Here is a 24,073-nt window from a genome sequence, read left to right as displayed (position 1 = left end):
GAGGGGGAAAAAAGGAACAAAATCAGTCACAAGTTTCTAATTTTATTTTAACAATCTTGCTTTTTAAAAAATACAAGTTCTGATTAATGCCAGGGGGATGCCAAGTGTCCATCAGCCACAGGCCTTATCTCTCACTTCCATTTCCCCTCCTGGGAGTAGTCATCTCTTTTGTCAGGATAGCAAACAAAGAGCAGTAAAATGCTAAATAACTGAGTTGGGTAACAGGATCCAAAGGGACCTGTGTCTTAGTATGGCACAAATTTGTTCAGCAAAGTGTTACTGACCTGGACCAGTAATTAATGTTGGCACAATGTACAGGAGTTGTGCAAGGTGCATCAGGAGAGGTATTGTTTGCACTTCCGTGGTGCCACCAGCTCTCTGCTGCAAACAGAAAGGTTTAAGGAAGCAAGAGCTCAATTACCAAAGAGGAGGGGATTCAAGAGGAGGAGCGGGTTTATAAACAGGACAGTGAAGATCTTTAAATGTTTTTTCATAGTAGGTAATTGCAGGAGCAGCAGAGCTGCAAGGGGGCTTCAGTATAGGCAACTACAAGAGTTTTAACACTCTCAAACAGCACAATTCCTAACAACCTAGAAACCATGGCACCACAAAGAACAACTTTTCCTACAAAGGAATTCTATGCAACACAAGTGTCATTTTGCAGGGTCGTGCGTCCCGGGCAACCTTTTCATCCATGGAAAAATCTGAACTGTGAGTTCACTGCCAATGGGTTAAAAATGCCATGGCCAGATAAATTTCAAATATGCCATTTTTCTCAAGAACGTCCTAACTGGAAAAAGGCACTCACTTTTGAAACAGCAACTTTGTTATGGGCTATGGAGGGGTACTGAAATAAGACTCAATAATTGTGCTGTGATTCTTCTGATGTCTCAACTATGCTCATGCTTCAGTGTATTAGGGGTTAGCACTTGGTGCTTTTGGGAACTTGGCCATAGGAGCAGCCAAACGTAGTCGGTGATGAAAAGCTTTTTTTTTGCAAAGTTGGTTGGGGATTTATTTTTTTTCCTTTCAGCTTTTTGACTGAAGAATGGAGTAGTCCTAGGTTCAGGTATCACCTTATTGTCTCTCGAATAATTATTTCTGAGCTTCTACTACTAAAAAGGAAGGTGCAAGGAAACAAATATCTGTACAAGCAGAATATGCCTGTAATTACACCTCCTTTGGCCAGGAACTTAGCATCCCCTCAACACATGTCACATCACATAGGAAAAGTTCACAGTACCAAGTTTTACAATCACAGTCACTCACAGCACCAAGATTGTCCAGACAAGAAGAAGTTACCGAAGAGAAAGGCCACTGGCCAAAATTCACACAACTGCCCACGAAAGGGCTCAGGTTAAAAATAAAGCACTGGTGGGAAAGTTAAGCCTAGCTTTTGCCTGCTCTCCATTTGGCACGAGGAGAGCAGCGAGTCACCCATCCTAGCTGCACTTCTGAACAGAACAGCACTATTGACCCATCTTTTCCAGGGGCTCTTCCAGCCCCTCAAAGCCCATCAGCCACTGAGAGCTGGGGCAGAGGAGCCCCATGGCAGCCCCACCTCTGCCTCTGGAGCTGGAATTACCAGACTGTAAACATTTTGTTGTAGCAGTCCACCGGAGCAGGCAGTTGATCCCACTCTGTGACAAGGAAGGTGGGACAGAGGCTCTGAAGCCCAAGCCCTGAAAGAAAGAATAAATGTGTGTGCGGAAGAAGCCTGGGCTGCACCTGCAGTCCTGCTGTGGGTAGCAGTTGGTTGTGCTTTATTTCCCCTTCCCATCAGGACAGCTTGAAAAAAAAAAAAAAAAAAAAACCAAAACTTGCAACAGGAAACTTGTTTTTCACAATTATTGCAGCCTTGCCCAGATAACAAAAGATAAGCCTGGGAGGGGCAAAGTCCTTCCTCCAGACGTGGTCTGTGTGCTCCTCCTTCCATGGGCTGGTTTCAGGAGCAGCAGCAGCCAGGCAGAAGAGCAGGCCTTAACCCCACCCAACATTCATGGAGCTTCAAACCAAAGAAAACTGTGTTCCTATGAGAGGCTACTAACAATTTTTCCCCACCTACCCTAAACCACATGCACACAGAGGACAGGATGCTGATCCATGGGCTTTCACCAAAGCTCGACAGCCCCTGTGGCCCGAGGGCTCCTGCAGCACTTTGCTTTTTCTGTGCTGAAATGTTTGGTTCACTGAGCATGGAGCCCACCCCGAGCAGTGCCAGTGTGCTCTGCTCTGCTCTGCTCTTGGAGAGGGGGCACTCTGCAGGCTCAGCCCCATCTCTGCTCTCTCCAGCAGGCATGGAAGGGGGCCAGAGGAAATTTTCCAGCCTTTCTGGCTGTGGAAAGGAAGACCCTATGCTCCGTGTAAAAGAAAACCAACGCTGATCCCGTAAACATGCATATTCACAGAGAAATGAGAGCCCCAGCACGTGGGGATGCCAGCAGGAGGCTGCTGTAAACCCTGTTCTCACCAGAAATAAATGTCTTGGTGGGTATGAAATGGGGCCTAAGCCCTGGTTTGTGTCCATGCTGGACTGGTTTCTTTAGCGTGTGAAGTCAATGTAAGATGCAAAAGGTTGAAGCACAGAGGTAGACATTTTGGCTAGGAGAAGGTGGCTCATGGGCTGAAGTGACCGAGTGGCCAGCGTGCTTCCAGAGGTTCCTTAGCTGTACACAAAGGCCTGGGAAACACAGGCAGCAGCTTTGCAGGACCGAGGGAAACCAAAGCGTGCTTCCTTCTGTCCTTCCCATACCTGGAGGCAACATCTGCTGGTCAGGCCCCTCTTGCATCTCGTTATTGTGGTCAGCAGGAGTTCTTAAAGGAGGGGACAAATGCACTGGTCCCTGTTGAGGATGAAAAGGAAAAAACTGAACCTTTTCGGTGACAAAGCAACACAATGTCCTGGGAGGGGGGGGAAGAGTGGGACCCTCCAGACAGTGGAGATGCAGAAGCACTGGAAGAAGTCTTGTCATGAAAGACAGGTGCGTTTTTCGGGGACAAGCGTCATCCGTAGGCTTCTGCAGGTAGTCGGGTTTGTGCGGAGCTTCCGCTGCTGGATTTGTCCATGAGGAAGGGAGGAGGGGAACGGGAGTCCGACGGGGAAACCCACGTCCCCTTCCCCTGCTCGGCCACGGCGGAGGGAACCTGAGCAGAACGCAGAGACAGATTCTCTGCCGGGAGCGGGCCCGGGGGCTCAGCCCTGGGCGGTGACCGCCAAGGCGTTCACGTACCCGTGGGGCCCCACGTCCACGTCGGAGAGCCCGTGGGCCAGCGGGGCGGCGGCGGGCGCGGCGGCGGCCGGGCCGTACTTGGCGGGCGGCGGGGCGGCGGCGGGCCGGAGGAGGCAGCAGGTCTCCAGCGCCTCCAGGCCGCGGCAGGTCAGGAAGAAGAGGTTCTTGAGCATGAAGAGGGAGAGCGGCTGCTGGTAGCGCAGGAGCAGGAGGCAGCGCAGCGCCAGCAGCGGCGCGTCCAGCAGCCCGGCGGGCAGCAGGAGGTGCAGGGCGAGGCGGGCGGCGCCGGGCGGGCGGGCGGCGCTCAGCTCGTACAGCCACAGCACCGGCGAGGCCAGGCAGAGGAAGTAGACGGCGATGAGCAGGTAGCGCAGCGGGGCGGGCAGCGGCGCCGGCCGCCCGGGCTGCAGCACCAGCTCCAGCAGGGAGAAGCTGTCGAGCAGGTCGAGGCAGGTGGCGAGGAAGGCGGCGGCGGCGCGGTGCTGCGGCGGCGGCTGCGGCGGCAGGAGCAGCTGCCCGGCGCCCTCGGTGCCGATGGCCCGCAGCAGGCAGTACAGCAGCGGCGCGGACAGCGCCAGGGTGATGCGGAAGCCGGTGGTGCCCAGCGGCAGGCGCAGCTCGATCAGCTCCAGGATGGAGGTGCCCAGGATCAGCGCCGCCTTGGGCGTGAAGGCGATGGAGTAGATGAGCCAGGCGAGGTGCGCGTAGGCGAAGTCGCCGCCGCGGGGGGGGACCCCGGCCCCGCGGCCCCCGGCCCCGCGGCCGCCGGGGGGGCCGTGCAGGAGCAGCGGGTGCGGCGGCGGCGGCCCGGGGGGCGGCGGGGGCCGCTCCCGGCGGCGCGCCCGGCTGTTGCGGCAGAAGAAGATGCCCCAGCCGGCCGCCAGCACCAGGTCGGTGGCGATCCAGCTGCACCAGTACAGGTCGGTGACGGCGATCAGGTAGAGGTCCAGCAGCGCGCCCTGCCCCAGCAGCAGCACCAGGGACAGCGCCTGGAAGCCCCAGCGCCGCCCTCCCCCCGCCCCGCCGGGCCCCAGCAGCGCCCCCGCCGCCGCCCCGCCGCCCCCCGCCCCGCCGCCCGCCGCCGCCGCCCCGTACAGCTCCGCCGCCGTCATGCTGCGGCCCGGGCTCCCGCAGCCGCCGCTGCTGATGCTGCTGCTGCTGCTGGGGAGCGGCGAGGCGGCGGCGGGCAGCGGGGTGGCGGGCGGCGGCACCAGGGGCTTGCTGATGCTGCTGCTGTCCTCCTCCTCTTCCTCCTCCTCCTCCTCCTCCTCCTCTTGCTCGGCGCTGCTGCGGGGGCTGCGAGGGCGGCGGGCCCGCGCCGAGCCCGAGCTCGACCCCGAGCCCCGCCGGCTGCCGCCGCTGCTGGAGCCCCGCTGGAAGAGGGGCTGCCGGTCGGCGGCGTGCGGCGGCAGCGGCGGCGGCGGCGGCGGCGGCGGCGGCTGGAAGGAGCCCGAGGAGGAGGAGACCGAGCGCTGGTTGGAGGCAGCGCGGTGCATGGTCCTCCCCGGCCCCCGAGCCGGCGCGCCGGGCCCGACGGCCGCGCCGCGGCCCCCGGCCCGCCCCCGGCCCGCCCCCCGCAGCGGCCCCGGGCCCGGCGGCGGCGGCGGCAGCGGCGCGGAGAGCCCGAGCGGCGGCGGGGGAGCCCGGGGGCGGCGCCGAGCACAGCCGCAGCAGCTGCCGGAGCCGGGGCGGGCGGCTGGCGGCGGTGGGTGGGCTGCGGCTGGGGCTGGGGCTGGGGGAGAGGCTGCGCGGCCGGGGGAGGGGAGGAGGGGGCGACAACGGGAGGGTGAGGAAGGCGCCCTCGCCCTGTCCCCCGGGATGCTCCCCTGCCACATCCCCGGGACCGTCCTGCCTCCTGCCCCGCAGGAACCCCGCCAGCCGCCCATGGACGTGCCACAGCCCCGCGGCACCCAGCCCTTAACATCGGATGTGCTTCAGCCTTCTCTGGTCTCTCCAGGCTGGGCAAGACAAAGACCAGTTGGCCTGGCACAGAGCCTACTTCACAGAGCGCTCATTTGTGGCTCATCTGTGCTGCTGGACATTCCTCTGCCCCTGCATTTGGTCTGGTGTGTTTGTTCATCAAAGTGTCCTTTATCCCATCAGGTTTCTGAGTTGAGCCAATCCATGTGCTGAGGGCCCTGCCCACTTTGCCATGATGGGACAGAGCCTTTGAATTGATATGAACAGCTCTGGAGTTCTTACTTCGACTGAAATCAACAATTGGGACCTTTATTGACCCACTTTTAATGGCCTTGAATTGAGCTTAATAGCTGGCTGCATCTGTTTATCACCAGCACTAATGGCTTGGCATGTCATGTTCCAAAGTGCCTTAGTGCTCAGCATCACCAGCTCCTCATCTGTACCTGTGCCCACCCATGATGAGCCAGGTGCTGCCTGACAATGATGTGTGGCACATCAAATAAACTGTCTCCACAAACATCTGTATTAACTACACTTTGTGATAAAGATCCAAAACAGCTTCACGTTTTCAGCATGTTGCTGAATCAACACATGGCACTGAGCAAATGCTGCTTGGTGCTGGGAAAGGACGTCCAGGACAGCAGTGACAACCATCGAATACATGTTATTGCAGGCTCCCTGAGGAGCCCTGCCCCAGGCAATGTCCCTGCTGCTCTTGGCTACAAGGAGAAATCAGTCTGGAGTACAAGGAGAATTCATGCTTAAACTTGAAGCAAAGAGGTAACTGAGTAAGGGAAAGGGAAAACTTGGGGTGGATTGACACAAAGATCTCTTTGGGCACACAGCAACGATCAGGGGAAGGCTTTCTCTCACTGACTTTGCTGCCCAAGAAAAATTCATGGCCAAAAAGTTGCTTAGATTTTTGTCTAAAAAAGTCTACAATTTTTGTACAACCCCACAATGATTTTACTGAAGGTTCTGTACAACCCCACAAAGACTTCACTGTCTACAATTTTGTACAACCCCACAAACACTCCACTGAGGGCTCTGTGGATGGGCTCTGTTTGATAGGCAGCAGGAGGCTGGGGTCTGTGGCCAGGGAGGATGATTGCTCTCTCTGGTGCTGTTTCATGTTCCTGGGCAGGTGTTGGGAGTTGCCCGGCTCAGGATAGCTCAGAGTGGTGTGAGTGACCCCAGCTGTGCCTTCTCATGTGGTTTCCACATAAAGGCTGGCTTGGATGGCAGTGTAAGACTGTGTGCCCCATGGTAGAAGGTGAAACCCCATCCTTATGTTCTGGATCCTGGCTTTTATCCAAGGTGCGTGAGTGCCTTCACCTGACTCTTCTCAGGTAAGCCATGATTTATGTGTGGTCAGCCCTCAGCATTAGCTAAATTGCTCTTGCCTGCAAGGGGAGTTTTCCACTTCCATGAGGGGATGTGGAATGAAAACCAAGCATCCATCTGGGCTGCTGAGGGCAACAGCCCCCGTGCAGAGGGTGCTGCTCCTGCCCTGCCTGGGCAGCAGACAGTGGCAGCTCTGCCTCCTTGGCTGTTGTGCTCTGGGTTTCCTGAGCAGTGCAATTCCCTGTGTGCCAGGGGCTGGACTCATTTAGCTGCCCTGGCAGCCCACCACAGGCACTCACAGCCCTGCTCTTCATCCAGGCCCTCGTTTCACAAAGCAGCCCCATTCCCCAAAGCTTTGGGAGGCTGTGTGGGTGAAGGGAATGGGGTGGGGATCCTTGGGCTTTGGGAGGGCTGTCACCCACAGCTGGGGTGCAGAGCTGGGAAATGGCTCTGACCCTGCCCCCAGGGGATGTGGGGAGCTGGGAGCAGGGAATTGAGGCTGCTGGGAGGGAGCTCAGGGGGCCTGCTGAGCTGGGGCTGTGTGAGCAGGGCAGGAGCAGCCTCATGAAAAGGGTTCTCCAGACACCACAGGATGCCTGCTGGGCTCTGATGAAGGTTCCTGCATCCAAGGTAGGTGGGAACAGGGAGAACCTGTGGTGGCACAGCAAGGGGAGCTATGACAAGGAATGGGGAACACCAGGAAGGAGGGTGGAAGCTCAAGGGCTTCAGCATGGGCTCCAGCAGTGCAAACACAAAAACAAAGAAGTGAAGATAAGAAAGGAGCTTATTTGTAGGAAAGGAAGCAGAAATTGTGCCTCTGCTTCAAAATGGGAATGAGGGGAAAAATGACTTCTACTCGAGAGAGCTCTGAAGAGCTTTTTGTGGCACACTGTAGGATGGGATATGACAAGATGATGCTTCCCATGTGATCCAGTTATTTAATGCAATGTGCAGTCCTTGGATGTGTTAGTGCTTAACCATTGCTGTTAAAACATTAAAAAGCTAAACTATAAATAGAGTCTACTCTTTAGTAGTTCCCAAGCTATGTTTTTGGCTTTTTTATGTATTGATGTGTATGCATAGAGATGTGTGTGTATACACATATTTAAAGGCAAACAGCAGACAGAGTTTTGTGCAATAGTCATACTGAATATCTAAAATGCTACCATTTTTAGTTTACACTGCAAGTGGAAACAAGTGTGCCCTCAAAAATACCCCTGCTGGGGGATGGCAAAACTTTCTCGAGGGCTGAACTTGGGAGGAAACAAAATAATGACTCAATTTCTTGGGGGAAGGAAAAAAAAATAAGAAAAACAGGGCAGATATATGCCTGAAAGAAAGACCAGAAACTAGATTCCTAATTATACCCTGCAGTGAGCTGTCAGAAACTGGCAGCAGTGGGAGGGAAAGAGGCAAAGCTGATCTCAGGGAGTTTGAGCATAATCTGCTCCAACCATACTTAAAATGCCTTTTGTGTGGGAAAGGAAGCTTCTGGGATTCTCTGACACACACTTTGTGCTGCACTTATCCAACCCATTCAAATGGTCAGGGCTGAAGTGACAGATAAGTGCAAAAAAGTTTCACCTGGCCAGCACCAAAATTCAACGATGCCTTGGCTTCCAAACACAGCCTTTGCACCTGAACTGCTGATCCTGTGTTATGGCTCAGGAAATGCAGATCCTCTTCAAAAGGATACTGAAGTGTTAACAGTCTATTGCTTGTAATTACATTTCAGTTCAAAGAGCTTTCAATGCCAGCAGACATTGCCAAGACATTTCTTTTTGTGCTTGTAGCAGGGTAGGGGGCTTGGAGAGTGGATTTGGGGTTTGCTTTTGGTGTTTTGTCTTTACTCAGTCTTAGCATAGAGCATCTATTGAGTGACCTTGAGGAGAAAGTGGAAGCTCTTCATAGTTTAGATGACTGAAAAGGAAAAGCAGGTGTGTTACAGTGAATTAAGTGTTTTTGATGGAGGTTTGGTTCCTAGAGAACACAGTGCTGCCCTGCTGGTGCAGGGTTTAAACTGTTGCAGACTAGATCTATGCAGGTCTATAAGTGAAAAGTGTTCATCAAATTAACTGCAGCAGTAAAAACACCCATAAAGATTTGTGCTTTTATAGTTGGGGTTAGGAAGGCCTGGCAAGGGAAGGGTTTGGACAGGCCCCTACAGGCACCAGGGCAAGCAGGGCCCAAGCACTTCCCAAGGGTCACCCTGGCAGGAATTCCTCACAGCATTCCCCTGGGAGCAAACTCCTCAGGGCTCTCAGTCCTTTTGCTCAAGCTGGTTCTTCCTCAGTGTTTAACTCTGCACCTTGGGCTGGGTAAGGATTTCTATGGGACTCAATTCCAGCTCAGCCTCTCCTGCCAGGGACACCTCAACCCCGGGCTGCCCTTGTGCTCTGACAAGAGGATTAAAAGCACCTGGGAGCCTCAGGTTGTGATCTCTCCCTGCTTAACTAAACCTTGACTGGCCCCATCTTGGGTGAGTGCTCCAACTACCAGAGCACTGGACAAAAGGAGGAGGCTGTTTAACACTTTTTATTTGTTATTTAATAGAGGTTGGGGCTGTAGGTCACATCTCCAAGATGTAGAATATAATTCAGTTAAATTCTGAATATATATATATCCTCTCTCTGCTGAGATTGGGAATCCTTGTCCAGTCCCTCCCAAAGTGCTTTATGATTGTTGCTTTCAACATCAAGTTCTCAGGACTCGGCATCACACTTGTTTTGCTGTCTAATGTGCCTCCTGTGAGCTGTGGACTTTGTAGATGGGAAGCTTTCTCATAAAATATAAAAACAATGCAAGTGAACTTTGTAGATAGGAAATTTTCTGATAAAATATAAAAAGTTTTTATATTGGCTGTTTCTAGATTATTAAAGATGATGGTTTAACCTAGCAAGATTTTGAATTTTCTGTTGAAATCAGGGGAAGCTTTTGGTTCTAGTGTGAAAGTTTGCCAGTTAATTGCTGAAGGGGTATCTTTCAGGGTGGGTCCCTCAAGAAAATCTGGTGGTAGCTCGAAGAACAGGGGAAAAAAAAAAGAAAAAGCAAACAGAATTTGCCTTAATAGTCTTCTAGGGCAAAGATGTGAAAGAGAGCAGGATAATATCCATTAAATGTACACACAGGAAGTTAAAATTAATTTCAAAGAAAACATATTTTATTATTTTACATATGTGGTTGAACAAAGCAGCAACTCTGTAACTGCACTGAAATTAATATGAAATCTAAAATAATCACAGTTTGTGATTTCTCTGTATGATATATAATCACTTCTACAGTGCACATGACACAATCTGAAACATTTTACCATTTATTGGAGGGAGAAAGACATGGCAGGGTTAGGACTGGAAGAAAGGGGACAGCAGTGTTATCTGATGCCCTGAATGCCAGGTTAGCAGTTGCATGTGTCCTGTGGAATAAAGGAATTCACTTCTCTGGCCACCGTGTTATTGCATGCTGTAAAAGCTCTTGGTTTCAGATCCAAAACAAGTCAATCCCTTGTTCCTTCCCACTAGCCTCAGTTGCAAGCTCCCTTCTGGCTTGACTGAAACCTGTTTATCTTTGGAAGATGGAGCTGCTAGGATCAGGTCTTTGCCCTGTTTGCTGTACAGGGCAGTGCACCATGTAAATATTAAGGTATTGGAGCAGCAGTGAAGTCCCCTCTCCTGCTTGGTCCCACAGCCTGCACAGAAGGATGACAGCTCCAAAGGACAGAAATACTCCTTTGGAGAAACCTCTTCTGAGCAATACATGAGACAAAGGAAGCGTTTCCTTCCAGCCATGCTGGAAGCTAATTCCAGGAAGCTGCAGCTCCAAGGAAAAAGGATTTCACTGAATTCTGGCAATAACAAATGTCCATAAATGAACTGGACATAAGCTACAAGCCTGTACAACTCTAGCACAGCTCATGGAACAGAGGAGACCTGCCAAGCAATGCCATCAACAGAAACCTTTCAGAATCAAGCCAGTGTCCAAGAGCAGCTGGAGAAGCTGGATTCCCTACTCCATCATGCAATTCCCAGGCAGGGACTTGGGCAAAGTGCACTGTCAGGGAGCTAAGAAGGGGAAGAGGGGAAAGGTCTTTGCATTGCTCAGACCAAGGGCAGCCCATCTGGCTAATTAGTGCAGAGAGCAACAAAGGAGAGTTTTTTATGCAACCTTACTTGGTATGAATTAGGCAAAGGGTACAAGATATTTCTAGATTCTTTCTCCTCCCTTCTGTTCAATTTTCAACTCGCAAGCAAAGCATTTTTTTAAAGTTCCTTACACCGAAGTTCCTCCTACACATTTTTAAGAGTGGTGGGAAAAAAAAAAGTGATCCAGAGCTAAAAGCAGATTTGGCATCTGAAGCAGATTCACATCAGTCAGCTCACCTCCGCTGCTATTCCAAAGATGGAGACGCCTGGCTCCCTCTCTGTGCAAATGCAAACCTTCCTTCCTTCCCTGGGAGAGGTGCCACAGCCCTCAGGGCACAGGGCTCCAGCAGCACCTTCTCTCTGAGTAACTGGCACCACACTTCCAGCAAGGAACGGGACAGAGCCCTGCCAGGGCTGGCTGCAGAGGGACAGAGCTCAGCGTTTCTGCAGTCACACCATGCTGAAGATGTGGCTCCTTCTTCCTGCCAGCAAACACCTCCCTGAGGTCTGGCTAGGAGGACCATGCCCAGGAATGCCAGCAAAGTTACACCCAAGTCAGCAAGCACTGCAAGCAAAGGGAGAGTTCTTCCTTCTGCAGTGGGTGGCATCTCTGAAAAGGGAGGCTGAGGGACACTGGAGCCACCCTGTGAATAAATGGGGTTTGGGCTCCAGTTTCAGCTCCACGGCTGTGACTGTGGAGAGGCGCTGCAGCTAAAGGACCTTCCCTGTGTTATATCCCAAGTGCCTGCCCTTCTGGGAACTGGAGACAAGCCCTTGTTCTGTGCAACGAGATGAAATGGTGATTTCCTTCTCTCTGCAGCAAAAGGAAAAGGATTCAAATCCATGTCCCTCCCATTACAGCTTCTTTTAGAAGCAGCCAAGCAGTTCTTGTCCTGATGAGACAAAGGAGAAGAACCCCAAGTAATGGTAAGAGAGGAAGAAACTGCTTCCCGTTGTGGATTTCACTGAGGGAAGCACATGCAAAGAGGTAATTTTCTGCTCCTATTCATGAAGGGAAGGATAGAGAAACAGAGAAGGAACTCTTTTGCCTGGATAACTGAGAGAGCACAAAATCTGCCGCACACACAGAGCCTGGCACAACTTGAGAATTGAGCCTATGCTGCAGTGACCTTCCTAGGAAGATACATCAGTATTGAGAGGATGGAGAGCTGCTGGAGCAAAATTTTGGTGGACGTGGATGCTGAGATTTGAATCAAGAACTCAAATTTGTGTGCAGAACATGTTTGCACCCTGGGTATGCAGCTGCCTGGTAAAGCAGGAAGGAGGAGAGAAGAGGCAGAGCAGACCCATTTCTGACGGTTCTTCACACTGTTCTTCAGTGTGGTGTGAGCTGACTGTAATTAGGAAAATCAACTCAGTTGTGTTGGCTCCAAGGCTTTTCATCATATACACAGGCTGATTTGTGCTTCTAAAATCACAGTGCTCCTCTGGAATTAAGACACTCCTTGCTAAGCCCAATCTTTCACACTAATTTCTCATGCAAACTTTGTTTATCTTCTTTGGAATGTCTATGGAGACACAAGTCCTGTCTTTCTCTGGATAGGAGAGCTAGGAGAGCAGAAGGTGCATGTTGTTAGGGAAATGTTCCTGGGCAGGCAAGTCCCAGCTGCTAATTCATGTGAAGGGGACTCTACCTGCATGTTAAAGAAAGAGGAGGGACCAGAGGTCACACTGTATGGGGTATCCCTGAGCTGCAAACCACATGAGGGATGACAGGAACAAAAGAACTGGAAGACACAGACATTTGTATTCTAAAAGGTCAGGCCTGGGGATCTGGGGCTCTGGTACCATCCTGCTTGACTGATCTTCTCTTTGAATCTTTGCATGCCATGAAGGAGCAGAGGTGGACTGTGACTCTTTTTGTTTGGCCCTTTTTCCAGAGAAGGGCCCCCTTGGAAGCTGTGCCAGCTGGAGCAGGTGGATATTCCCTGCAACAGTTGGGATCAGAGTGGGTGCCAAGAAAGCCTCTTGCTGCAGCACTGAGTTCTGGGCAAAGACAACTCTGCCAATTCAAACTCTGTAGTGGTTTCCTCTGCTGCTGAGCACAGGCTGCTGGCTCCCTGGTGGGATGTGAAAAGGCAGGGGTGTTCACAGAATGCTAAATAGGGGGGAGGGAACAATATAACTTTCACCTCAGCCCTGCAGCAAGTCGCTCTGGCTACTGAAGCTTCCTTTGAGGGGCCCTGCCTCTCCACAGCTGCCAGATGACTGCAAAACAGAACTTTGTTTCAGGCTGACAGTGATGCAGTGGCAAATCCCCAGGCAAAGAGAATTTGTTAAAAGTCTGTAGGCACTTATTCTTCACGAGGAGAATGTTAAGACTTAAAGCCTTCTCTTGGCATGGAGCCACCACAGCCCAGCTTTTGGTGTGCTTGAGTCACAGCCTGGACAAACAGCACATTCTACAAATGGCTGATGGTGGCTCCTTGTGTGGGGAAGAGCTTTGCCCTCAAACACCCCACAAAGAGGAGGGTGGGCTCCCCTGATCTTTGCACACAAAGCAAGGAAAAGAATGAGCCGTGAGAGCTGAACAAAACCGGGATTGCTGGGACAAGCCTGCTCCTTATACCCTGTTTCCATTATGGCTCAATTATGGCTGGCAGCAATGTACAGTCACAGCTGAAAGTCTCTGGGCAGCTGTCAGGATGCCAGATGAGCTTTAAAAAAATTAAGGGGCTTTTAGTGCTGCAACAGGGAGTTTTCTTTAACATTATCTAGATTAGAAAATCACCCCAGGTCCCTCCCCATTCTTCCCCTCTTTCCAGTACATAAAACCCCTTACAGCAGATCTTTAGGCACTCTGTCTGAACCCCTAGCTCCAGTTTTCTTTTTTAAAAGCCAGCTGCACAGCCTCATCCACATCCTGCACGATGTGGGATGGCTGTACCAGGCTGGGGTCGAAGCTGAAGTCCCGGTGTCCATGGAACACTGTCTCCCCTGTTTCCCTGGGAGCGGCGCTGTCGGGGCGGAACACCCCGGTGCAGACCAGGATGGACTCACAGCTCTCCACTGAGCTGGTGCTGTCATTCCTCAGCTCCGGGGAAACCTCAGCCTGGGCACTGGCTGCCTGTGGGCTCCTCTTCAGCCCAGCCTGGACCTGGTTCTGCTGAGCTGACTTGAGGTAGTTGTTGTAGAGGTTTGCCCCATAGACGTCAGACATGGGGTTATCCCTGGGTAAGGTCACGGTGTGAAACAGAAAGGAGAAACAAGCCCATGAGAGTGGGCTCAGAAATGAGAAACAAACCCTCTGGCTGTGAGGGACTGGGACTGAGACAGCAGCCTCAGAGAAAGGGCTGGGAGATAGTTGCTAACATCAAGAGGGGCAGCTGGAGTGGGCAGTGAGTCCTGCTCAGGATACGTGCACCTTTCAAAGGGGACACAGCACATCCCAAGCACCCAGAGCAGTTTCAACCATGACTGGATTATATTCCCAAAGTCTTTGGCCAAACTGAGCTAACAGTGGGTCTCTTAATTTTGTCTTTGAGTCGCTCTTTGTGCACTCTGCATCCTACAGTCCACAGCTTTGCTGTGTAGGGTACAAAAAGCCAGCAAGCCTCTGTTACAGGATGTGAGGCTCCAGAGTTACCATGGGAATTTTGGTATTAACTTTAGAAATACCCAGAGGGGAAAAAAACCCAGCAAGTATAAAACAAACAAACAAAACCCCACCACCACTAAAGAGCAGTCAGTTTCCAACTCCCTAAGGAAACCAGCAGGAAAAAGTCTCTTACCCAACTGCATAGAGGTGTCGGATGGGAGCCTTCCAGCCCTGCTTCTCTGCCTGCTGCTGGATCAGGTACTGGGCATAGCGGTAGGTGATGGGGCTGGGTTTGCCAATCAGGGCCTCATACCTCAGCTCCTTGCCTGTCACCTTCTTGTAGATGCTCTCCAGGCAGAGAAGGAAAGTGCCATGGCCAAACCTGCCCAGAAAGGAGGGCATCAGCATCCCCAGTAACAGCACTGATGCAGCAAGCACTCTTGGTTATTGCTTGTTTTGGATGTGGTGCCCACACACCCCTCCACAGACAGTGGTCTGCCTTTTGCTGCTGCCCAAGCTTTAGCCTTTACTTCTCATGCAGCTTTCAGGTTTCTGCTAATTACATTGTACAATCGAGCTCTTAAAACATTCAAATGCTAAAAAATCACAGTAGAGAAAGATCATCTCCATGAGAGGAGTGTTTAATTGGCTAAACCAAACACCACATGTGCTTCTCACCTGGGCATCTTGGCTTCAGCCATCCACAGGAGGTCCATGTTGCAGGCCAGGATAGGCAGATGAGGGTATGGCACATCCTGCAGCTCTGCCCCAGGGTTCCCATTGCTCAGCAGTACATCAGCAATGAGTTGCAGGCTCGTCTCCCACCTCACTGGCTCACCAAACAGAATCACCCCTGTAAGATTTTGAGAGCTGTTTGGAAACTCACAGCATCCAAAAGCCACCAGCTAACAAACCCCTCCTGTGCTGGGCTGTCCTGGCAAGTGCAGCTACCAGTGGAACACAGCTGGTGCCAGGGCTCCAGTCTGCACATCTCTGCACCGTGTGCACCTCTGGTTCCAGATACTGGCACACAGCATAGGGAAAATTTGCTTTGATCCAGCTTTTCCCAGCAGCGAGGCTGTATCCTCTGAATGTGGTGCCCATGAACAGCAGTGAGCTGACAGCACATCATCAGCTCCCAGCCCAGCTGGCCTGCCTTGCTCTCAGCTCTGCTTGCTGCCCATATGTAAACACAGGCCTCTGCTTACCTTCTATAGTGGGGAAGCCAGGGGGGGGAGGAGGAGGCTGCCAGAAAAAAAAGGAAGGCTGGATTAGTAATGCAAAACCTAATGCCATCTCCAAAATAAAACTAAAAATGCCTCCTTTGAACCTGCCAAGGCAGTTCCATAATAAGGCAGGACAAAGCCACCTGGAATCCTGAAGGAATATTTCTCCTCCTCCCCACCCCAGATGGGATTTCACAGATCTTGCACTCCTGTCTCAGAGCTGGAGATGCCAACCAAGCCACCTTACCCCTCCCTGCAAGGAACAGCAATGGAAGGCAGAGACAGGAGAGGGGAGAGTCACTGCCCTTCCTGCAGGAGCCAACCCTGGGAAGGGCAGAGGCTCCCGCTAAGGGACCTCAGTGACAGCTGCCCTGTCCCTTTGCTGTGTGCTGTGGCCACCCTGCCCCAGAACACCCCTTCTGCTGATGCTTCAAGGAATTACCAGCTCTTTTGGCCTCCGGCTCAGGTCCACCATGTCCAGCAGGGGATATGCCTTCCTCAGGGCCTCTATGGTGACCACGTGCTTGAACCCCAGGCTAGTTCACACCATCAAGGAATGTTGTGGAGACTGCTTTGTTTGGTTTGTTGTTTTTTTGTTTTTTTTTTTAAGTGACAATTTTTCTGTAAGTTACTTGCAGGAGCATCTGCAGGATTAAGGGATGCAAGTCCAAGTAACAGAGCAGTGTGGTAAAGTATAACCTTATGGCTTTCAGCCAGTCAAAAACACCTTCCACTAATTACATTGTACAACCAAGCTCTTAAAATATTCAAATGCTAAAAAAATCACAGTTGGGAAAGATCATCTGCATGACAAGAGTATGAAATGGGCTAAACCAAATACAACACATGCTTTTCACCTGGGCATCTTGGCTTCAGCCATGCACAGGAGGACCAGACTGCTCAACGCCCCATCATATTTGAGTTTCTTCAACTGCTGTCAGATTCTGGGGAAAACCTTATCCATGGGACAGTTTGGAGTGATCTCTAATGGGTTTTGCCATGGAAGAACAGGAGGAGCACAACTTTGATCTCAAAAATGAGACACCTAAAGCTGATGGAGTCCTCATGGTCACATCCCACCAGGAGCAGAGCAATCACAGGAGAAGTCATGAGCGTGAGAAGCCAAACACGGAACAGGGGAGCCAGGCAGTGACCAACACGGCGATCAGCAGCACCGGAACCTGTCCATAAGGACGCTGCCCCATAAGGTGAGCCCAGTGACCTTTGTGTCTCCTTGTGCTTCAGAAGCTGAGCAAGCGAGTGCCAGGGCTGGGGCAGGGGCAGCAGCCTTTAGCAGGGCACACAGGGCACCACCAGGCACAAAGGATACTTGTGGGCGTTCTCCACCACGGGCCCCTGCCCGGCCACCAGCATGCACCTCTGGTGGAACTGGCTGAAGAGCTGCAGGGGGCTGTGGGACAGGATCACCTGCTCCGGAGGCACCTGCGGCACGGAGAGAGCGCGGCTGGGCCCCGCAGGTAGGATGTGCCCCCTTCTCCCGGCGGCTCTGGAGCTGCCCCGGGCCGCGGCCACGCCGGGCACCGGCGGCGCTGCCCTGCCGGGATCGCTCGGGCTCCCTCCCGCCGCCCCGTCAGCGTTACCTGCAGCCCCAGCGCCCGGGACAGCTCTCGGGCCTTGTCCGAGCGCATGCAGTTCCCGGCGTTGGTCAGGAACACCACGGGCACCCGCAGCCGCCCGCCGCCGTCCGTCAGCCTCTGGAAGGCGCGGCGGGCGGCGGGCACGGGCTGGCTACCCCGCACCAGCACGCCGTCCACATCGAACAGGAACCCGAAGGCCGGCGGCTGCAAGGCGAGCGGAGGGCACGGTCAGCCTGGAGCTCCCGCCCGCCCCGCGCCCGCCCCGCACCCTCCGCGCACGCACCCGGCCGCAGAGCCCGCGGGCGGGCGGCCCCGGGGCGCGCAGCAGCGCCCGGCCGGCCCGCAGCGAGCCGCGCAGCGCCATCCGCCCCGGCCGCCTCGGGCTCCCGGCGCGCCCGGACTACAGCTCCCGTCCGCCCCTGCGGCCGGGCACGCCGCCGCTACCGGCCCGCGGCTGCCCGCGGGGGGCGGCCGGAGCCCCGCCAGCCTGCCCGCCCACGCCCGGCTGCGGGCAATGAGGGTGTCCGGGAAGGGTTCTGCCGTCCCTGCTCCGGGCAAAGCGGGTTTGGCGAGAGCTGGAGAGAAGAGCGGGTGCTGGAGGCAGCAGCACCCGGAGGGAAAGGGGGTGCGCTGGCCACAAGCAGCCCTGCCGTGCTAGAGGCGTGCAGAATCACCGGCGAGCCATGCTAGAAAGAAGAAGGCTTCTGATGTGATGAAAAGGCTATTCCGTAGCCTAGTCCTTTTTGTACATCGGGAGTATGGTGGCCTTGGAATGTGCTTTCTCGTACAATGTCCTGTCATCATTGGAACATGACAAGAATAGTGGAGAGTAGGCCTAGAATAAGGAGTCGAGGGGAGTTGTAGTGGAATCGCATTGTCAGTCCTGAGGTGGTCGGGAGAGCAGCGGCTGCTCCGAGGATGGGTCAGGGGTTAGGGTCTACTGTGTGATAAGAATGTGCTTGGTGTCCCATTGAGAGTTAGATATTTTCTCGTCGGTAGAGATTTGGGCAGCAGGGAGCCAAAGGCTTTGAGCCCTGCAGTGCAATCACAGCGGGTTTATCTGAGCCCTTCACAAAGCCAAGGAACGGGAGGCTCTCGCTCTGTGAGGGAAGTGCTCCGGAGCTGCTCGTGATAATGGAGGCGTGGGCCTGGGCACGGCCTGGCTTCAGTCGGGCTGGTGCCTGCTGGCCCTGGCTGCCATCTGCATGCCCAGGAATGGTACCGCAGCCTGGCACCTCTGCCAGCTCACGGGCACAGCGATTGTCCTCGTGTGCTTGGCATTGGGGATGTGCTGCCTCGAGTGCTGCATCCAGTTCTGGGCTCCTCCCTGCAGAAAATTGAGGTGTGGAGCAAGTCCAGAGAAGGGCAGCGAAGCTGAAGGGTCTGGGGTTCTGTGAGGACTACTGAGGGAGCTGGGGCTGGAAGAGAGGCTCAGGAGAGACTTTATGGCTCTCCACAACTCCCTGACCTCCCCCTGAGGTGGGGGTCGGGCTCTTGTCCCAGGCAACAACAACAGGAGAAGGTGTGCCAGGCTGGACATCAGGCTCAAGGTGTGCCAGGCTGAACATCAGGAAGAATTTCTTCACTGGAAGTGGCATCAGGTACTGGAATGGACTGCCCAGGGAGGTGGTGGAATCAGCATCCCTGGAAGTGTTGGAGAAATGACTGGATGTGGCAATGACTGCCGTGGTCTGGTTGACAGGTGGTGCTCGGTCAGTTTGGACTTGATGACCTTGCAGGTCTTTTCCAACCTTAAGAATTCTGTGAGTTGCTGCCCTGCCTTTGCTCAGCCTTTTCTGTGCAAACCCTTTTTCCTACAGATAAATAAGGTTCTGTAAAACTCTGGTCACTTTCTTTACCCTTTGACAGACTGCATCCCTCTTTCCTGCACCCTGAAACAAATCTTGATGCTGAATTCAGCTGAGGCCCTTCCAAACCTGGGGAAAGTGAAAGGTTCATTTCACATCCATGGAGATGAAGCAATGTTTGTTTGCTTTCTGACTGGGCTCAGGATCTCCTGAGTCCCTCGAAAGGGCAGGTTTAACACGTATGACTTTAGGCATCAATTACACAGTGTAATTGTTTGTTTTTACGCTTCCATTGCCATGAACACCAACCTTAATTTGTTTTTGACCCACTTTAACACCTAGAGCCCTATTTGCAGAGCTATTAAAGCACTGGCAATTCAGAGATATACATTTGTACAGATGGTTATTCCTCCTTAAGTGCTTTTGCCTTAACTGAATTACCTACCGTTTATTTTTTGTAATTTCCTCAATTTGCCAGGATCACTTTAATTTCTCCGAAGTGTTTGCAGCTCATCCTGCTCTGGCAAAATATATGCTGGCCTTGGAGACGTTACTGAAAATATTTTGTTTTTTGAAGAACTGGGCTTAAAGCTTTCTTCCATCAGCACACTGCAGCTACTCTGAGGTGTGCCTTCCCAACTATGTACAAACCAGAGGCCTCCAACCCTCACCTTCCCTGGCTGTCAGTGAAAAATAGTCAGAGAGAGAGGCAGAGACTTTCTGAAATTAATGACAAACACAGGAGCCTTGTCTTGAGTGCTGCTCAGCCATCCACCGAGGCGGTCCCTCCTGGCAGAGTGAAAATGTGATGGATTTGCTGTGATTTCTGCTCAGGGTGTTTGCTAACGGGGATTTATGGCCTTTTAATGATACAGCCACTCACAAGTTAGACAGGTTGGGTTGTTTTGCTTGCTGGTTTCGGTGCCTCTAGACTGAACTGCATTGAGGGGGTCTCTCAGTCCCTTTTAAGTGTAGGGATACTTTTGTCCCTTTCTTCTCATTCCCAAGGTGCAAAAAAGAACCGGGAGAGACATCCAGACTGTTTCCTATCACAGATATTTCATTGCTAAAAAAATTTAAAAATATTTAGTGTGTTAAATATCTAAGAGTTATGGGGGCGGGGGGAAGAGGGGGACAGGTTGGGACTTTTGGGATGGGTGTTTTTGGGGGAGAGGGTTTTGGGGCTGGGGGTTTTTGGGGGAGAGGTTTTTGGGGATGGGGTTAATGGAGGTGAGGGTTTTGGGGGTGAGGGTTTTTGGTATGGGGGTTTTTGGGGGTGGGTTTAATGGAGGTGGGGGTTTTTGGGGTGGGGTTTTTGGGGCTGGGGTTAATGGGGGTGTGGATTATGGGGGCTTTGAAGGAGAGGGATTTGCCGGTGGGGGTATTGGGTGTGAGGGCTTTTGGGGCTGGGGTTAATGGAGGTGGGGGTTTTTGGGGTGGGGTTTTTGAGGATGGGGGTTTTGGAGCTGGGGTTGTTTGGGGTGGGGGTTTTTGAGGATGGGTGTTTTGGGGCTGGGGTTAATGGAGGTGGGGGTTTTTGGGGTGGGGTTTTTGGGGCTGGGGTTAATGGGGGTGTGGATTATGGGGGCTTTGAAGGAGAGGGATTTGCCGGTGGGGGTATTGGGTGTGAGGGCTTTTGGGGCTGGGGTTAATGGATGTGGGGGTTTTTGGGGTGGGGTTTTTGAGGATGGGGGTTTTGGAGCTGGGGTTGTTTGGGGTGGGGGTTTTTGAGGATGGGTGTTTTGGGGCTGGGGTTAATGGAGGTGGGGGTTTTTGAGGATGGGGGTTTTGGGGCTGGGTTTTTTGGGGGTGAGGGGTTTTGGGGGCGGGGTTAAGGGGGTGGGGGTTTTGGTGCGGGTTTAATCCCCCCGATTTGCTATCGGGTTGCTATCCCGTTCCATCCCTGCGGGCGGCGCTCCTGCTCCACGGCCCGGGCGGGCCCGCAGCGCTCGCTGCGCCCGGCTCGGGGGCTCCGGGCTCGGGGATGCGGAGGGGACGCGGGGTCCGGCGGAGGGAGGGCAGGGAAGGGAACGCGTTGTTCTGCTCCCAGGGGGGCTCTGGGGGTGTCTGCCCTTGGAGAGCTGTCCCCAGAGTGTGCCTGTGCACTGCTCAGCGCTGCCGTGTTTATTTTTCCGAGCGAGGCTGTCCAACAGGCTGGAGCGCTTATTTTTAAACCGACCCGGAGGGACTTTGCCAGCGGGCGGGCACAGGCTGAGCCTGGCACCGACAGCGGCAGCGCTGCCAAGCCCCGCGCTGTGCAGAGCCTGCTGAGCCCCAGCACCCCAGGCAGGATTTAGCCCATCGTTCCCTCTGTTCCCTTCCTAAAATCATCCCTGTGCTGAATGCTCGGTGTGTCTTTTTCCCTTCAGGCTTTGGGAATTTCTCTGTGTCTGCTTGGAGCTTCCCATTCCGCGTGCTGTACATGGACGGACCTCGTGATTTCCTCTGCAGGCACATCTGGTAGCAGCTGTACCCCACATACCCCTAGGGATCGTCTGTCTGTCTGCCCTTCTCACACCACCCACAGGAGACTCCCTCTTCTTCCCCTGTCCACGCCGTGCTTGGATGTGTCCCAGCCCCTTTCACAGCTCACTATAAAGACAAGCCAAACAGGCAGTTGCCCACAGCCTTCTCCCGTGGGTGCCTGTGTAAACTTTGCAGCTCTATTTTCCCTGGACTCGCAGCCCTGTCATCACCCCCCCCTTCCTGACCTTCTCACACCCCCCTCGAATGCAGCCCTACCTTCCATCTCTGTCCTTAGTGCAGAGGCTCTAATGGCCTGAAGCAGCCCTCCCCCCACGGTTTATCTCTCCCCTTCCCATGCTGCAGCCTGCTCGGGGAATGATGGACAAGCTAAAGGTTGAGAAAATACAGTAAAATGCCTTTCTTATCCTGTAATGACCAAGGGGGAGGACACAACCTGATAAAAATGACAAACCAGGAGAATTGAGAGCCAGACCCTTCACCTGCCTGTCCCTCAGTGCCCAGAAAACACTTGATAGACCTGCTGTGATTGCAGCTGCTGCAAGCCTGCAAAGAAAGGAATTAAGGACTGAGCCAATTAGAGCCACAGGTTTCTGACCAAAGAAATGTCCTTCTGCTACCTGTGAAGAGGCTAATTCAGACACTTAGATAGGAAGAAAGCCTGAAGCAGGCTGATCATTTGGAGCTGGTGGAAAACACATCTGCAGCCCTGTGTTTTATGGCCAGAGGGCTTTGCTTAGCATCTGGCACCTGCATAGTCCCACTGCAGTGATGGAGGCTCACATGACAGATAGATCCAGCTGCTTGCTCAGGCCCATCTCTGTTTTCAACCACTTACTTTGCTCCTCTGTTTTTATTGGCATGATTTTTGACAGCAGCCACTGGTGCTGGATCAGCCATTTCCTGGTAGGCAGTGATCAGGAGGCAAACATTTCATCCTCTAAGGCAGAATAAGATGCTCTGCAGCAAACACTTGTGCTGCAAACAAAGCTCCATCCACCTCCCATTCAAACAAATTGAACCTGAAGAGGCCACAGGGAGTGACAGATGGGGGAGATAACAGGCATAAGGCTTTAAGTATTGCTATGGCTGCTTGAAGTAATAGAAACTTCCATGGATTTTCTACTCTCCTTGCTTGCTCCTGAGTCTGGCTGGAGACTGAAGCAGGCTCTTTTTGCCTCTATGTTTGCTGTACTCAGCCTCCCACCATCCTTGCAGCTGCTTCCTCCTCTTTCATCTCAGATATTGAAGCTCTCAAGCTGGCACTTTCTTTCCATGCCCACCAGCAGTGCTTTGGGCAAAGAGCCTCACCTTGTACCCTGAAGTCACCTGGTGCTCCACAAGGCAACTATTTGAAAAGAATTCACTTTCTTTGAAAAGAATGGGCTGATCATTTAGCCTTCTCCTCACTTCCCTCTATTCCCTTCCTAAAATCATGCTAAAAGGAGATTAAATGACCTCCAGTCATTCCCTTACTTTCCATGCTGTAGCCACCACAGAGATGGTACAAAACTGTACTGGAAGGAGAGGCAGCAGGAGCAAATCCTGTCTGTGAGGTGTTCTCTGTATCAAAACACAGCCCTGAGCTGGGTGCAGCTGCTGTGGGGCTTGGGGAAGGGGGAACAGGGGTCCTGGGTAGTGTCTTGACCAGGCTTGACACTGAGTTAGCTCTACAGATCAAACTGCCCTTTGCAGCATGCTGAGAAGGCTTTTCAGGCTCCCTGATCCCTCCAAGCTGAGTGATGTGAGACATCCCCATCAAATCTAGGTATCCTCTGTTCTTTTTAACAGGGAGACAAAAGAAGAAAAAAAAAAAAGAAAAAAAAAGGAAAAATAACCCCCACCATTAAGACAGGTTTGAAAATTTAATTATAGACTATGTTCTGAAAGAGACAAGCAAGGAAGCATTGTATGTGATGTATTTGCCAACAAATGTGAGCAGGGAGCCAAGGTACTGGGCAAAAGGGAGTAGACTGGCAGCAAAACCCTTGGAGTTTTGCTACTGAAAGAAAGCTGAGTCTCAGTGAAGCCCTGCAGCCAAATTTACCCAAAGCTTGAATGGAGCTGAATGAATTGATCTTTTATAACTGCTGTGGTCCAGCCTAAATTCCTCCTTTTTTGCACACCTGGAGTTAGAGAGGTGAGAATGCAGCCAGGGCTTCCCAATTTGCACCTTTCTCCCAATTAAGACAGGCTCTAAGGAAGAGCAGATCCCAGCAGTAAGGCAGGCTGGCCCTCCCTCTGTCACACATTTCTGAGGGCTGCATCAGACCTGTGCCATCTTAAACCCCTGTGATTTTTGCAGAAACCTGATTCTGCTGTAATCCTGACCAGCATCACACCCTGGTGGCTCCAGGCACTTGGCCCCATCACAGCACAGCTGAGAAGAAGGTAAATGGCTAATGCACAGCAGGCTTTTCCTAGGAAAGCAAGAACAAAGTGGACACAACAACTGGTTCCAGCAAGCATTTGGCAGATGGAAGATCTAGCCCTGCAACTCCTGCAGGTAATGGGGAGAAAAGAGGACTACAGGTAAGCAAAAAGTGGTTCAGGACCTCAAGAGACCACGTGCAGGAAGAGCTGAAAGCTTTCTGCTGTGGTAGGAAAGGAAGGGGCATGGGTCAGCCTGTGTGTTGAGGAGCTCAGCTCCTCCCACAATGGCTCTGTAATGATTAGCTTCACCTTGGCAGCAAAGGGGCTTATTTAAGGGAGAATCAACTCATGGCAAATAAAGATCCTCATCCATCCACATATAGCAAAGCTGA

General features: G+C 52.7%; 2 protein-coding genes across 2 annotated transcripts; both read right to left on the bottom strand.

The window, feature by feature from the left end:
* Window positions 1–22: 22 nt before the first annotated feature.
* On the bottom strand, window positions 23–4,726 carry TMEM121B (transmembrane protein 121B). Its single transcript, XM_063155785.1, has 2 exons — window positions 4,555–4,726; window positions 23–4,266 (listed from the first exon to the last, which is right to left on the bottom strand). Exons 1-2 carry the CDS (start codon window positions 4,724–4,726, stop codon window positions 3,194–3,196), a joined length of 1,245 nt encoding a protein of 414 aa, XP_063011855.1. The 3' UTR covers window positions 23–3,193.
* Window positions 4,727–9,632: 4,906 nt separating this feature from the next.
* Window positions 9,633–17,380, bottom strand: HDHD5 (haloacid dehalogenase like hydrolase domain containing 5). The gene is made up of 8 exons (XM_063155783.1): window positions 17,285–17,380; window positions 17,020–17,220; window positions 16,749–16,861; window positions 15,861–15,954; window positions 15,401–15,437; window positions 14,871–15,045; window positions 14,386–14,574; window positions 9,633–13,824 (listed from the first exon to the last, which is right to left on the bottom strand). The coding sequence occupies exons 1-8, from the start codon at window positions 17,378–17,380 to the stop codon at window positions 13,467–13,469; spliced, it is 1,263 nt and encodes a 420-aa protein (XP_063011853.1). The 3' UTR covers window positions 9,633–13,466.
* Window positions 17,381–24,073: the final 6,693 nt, after the last annotated feature.

The sequence above is a fragment of the Melospiza melodia genome, chromosome 4 (genome assembly GCF_035770615.1).
Source record: "Melospiza melodia melodia isolate bMelMel2 chromosome 4, bMelMel2.pri, whole genome shotgun sequence".
Taxonomy (NCBI): Eukaryota; Metazoa; Chordata; class Aves; order Passeriformes; family Passerellidae; genus Melospiza; species Melospiza melodia.
This window is presented reverse-complemented; position numbering and strand designations above follow the sequence as displayed.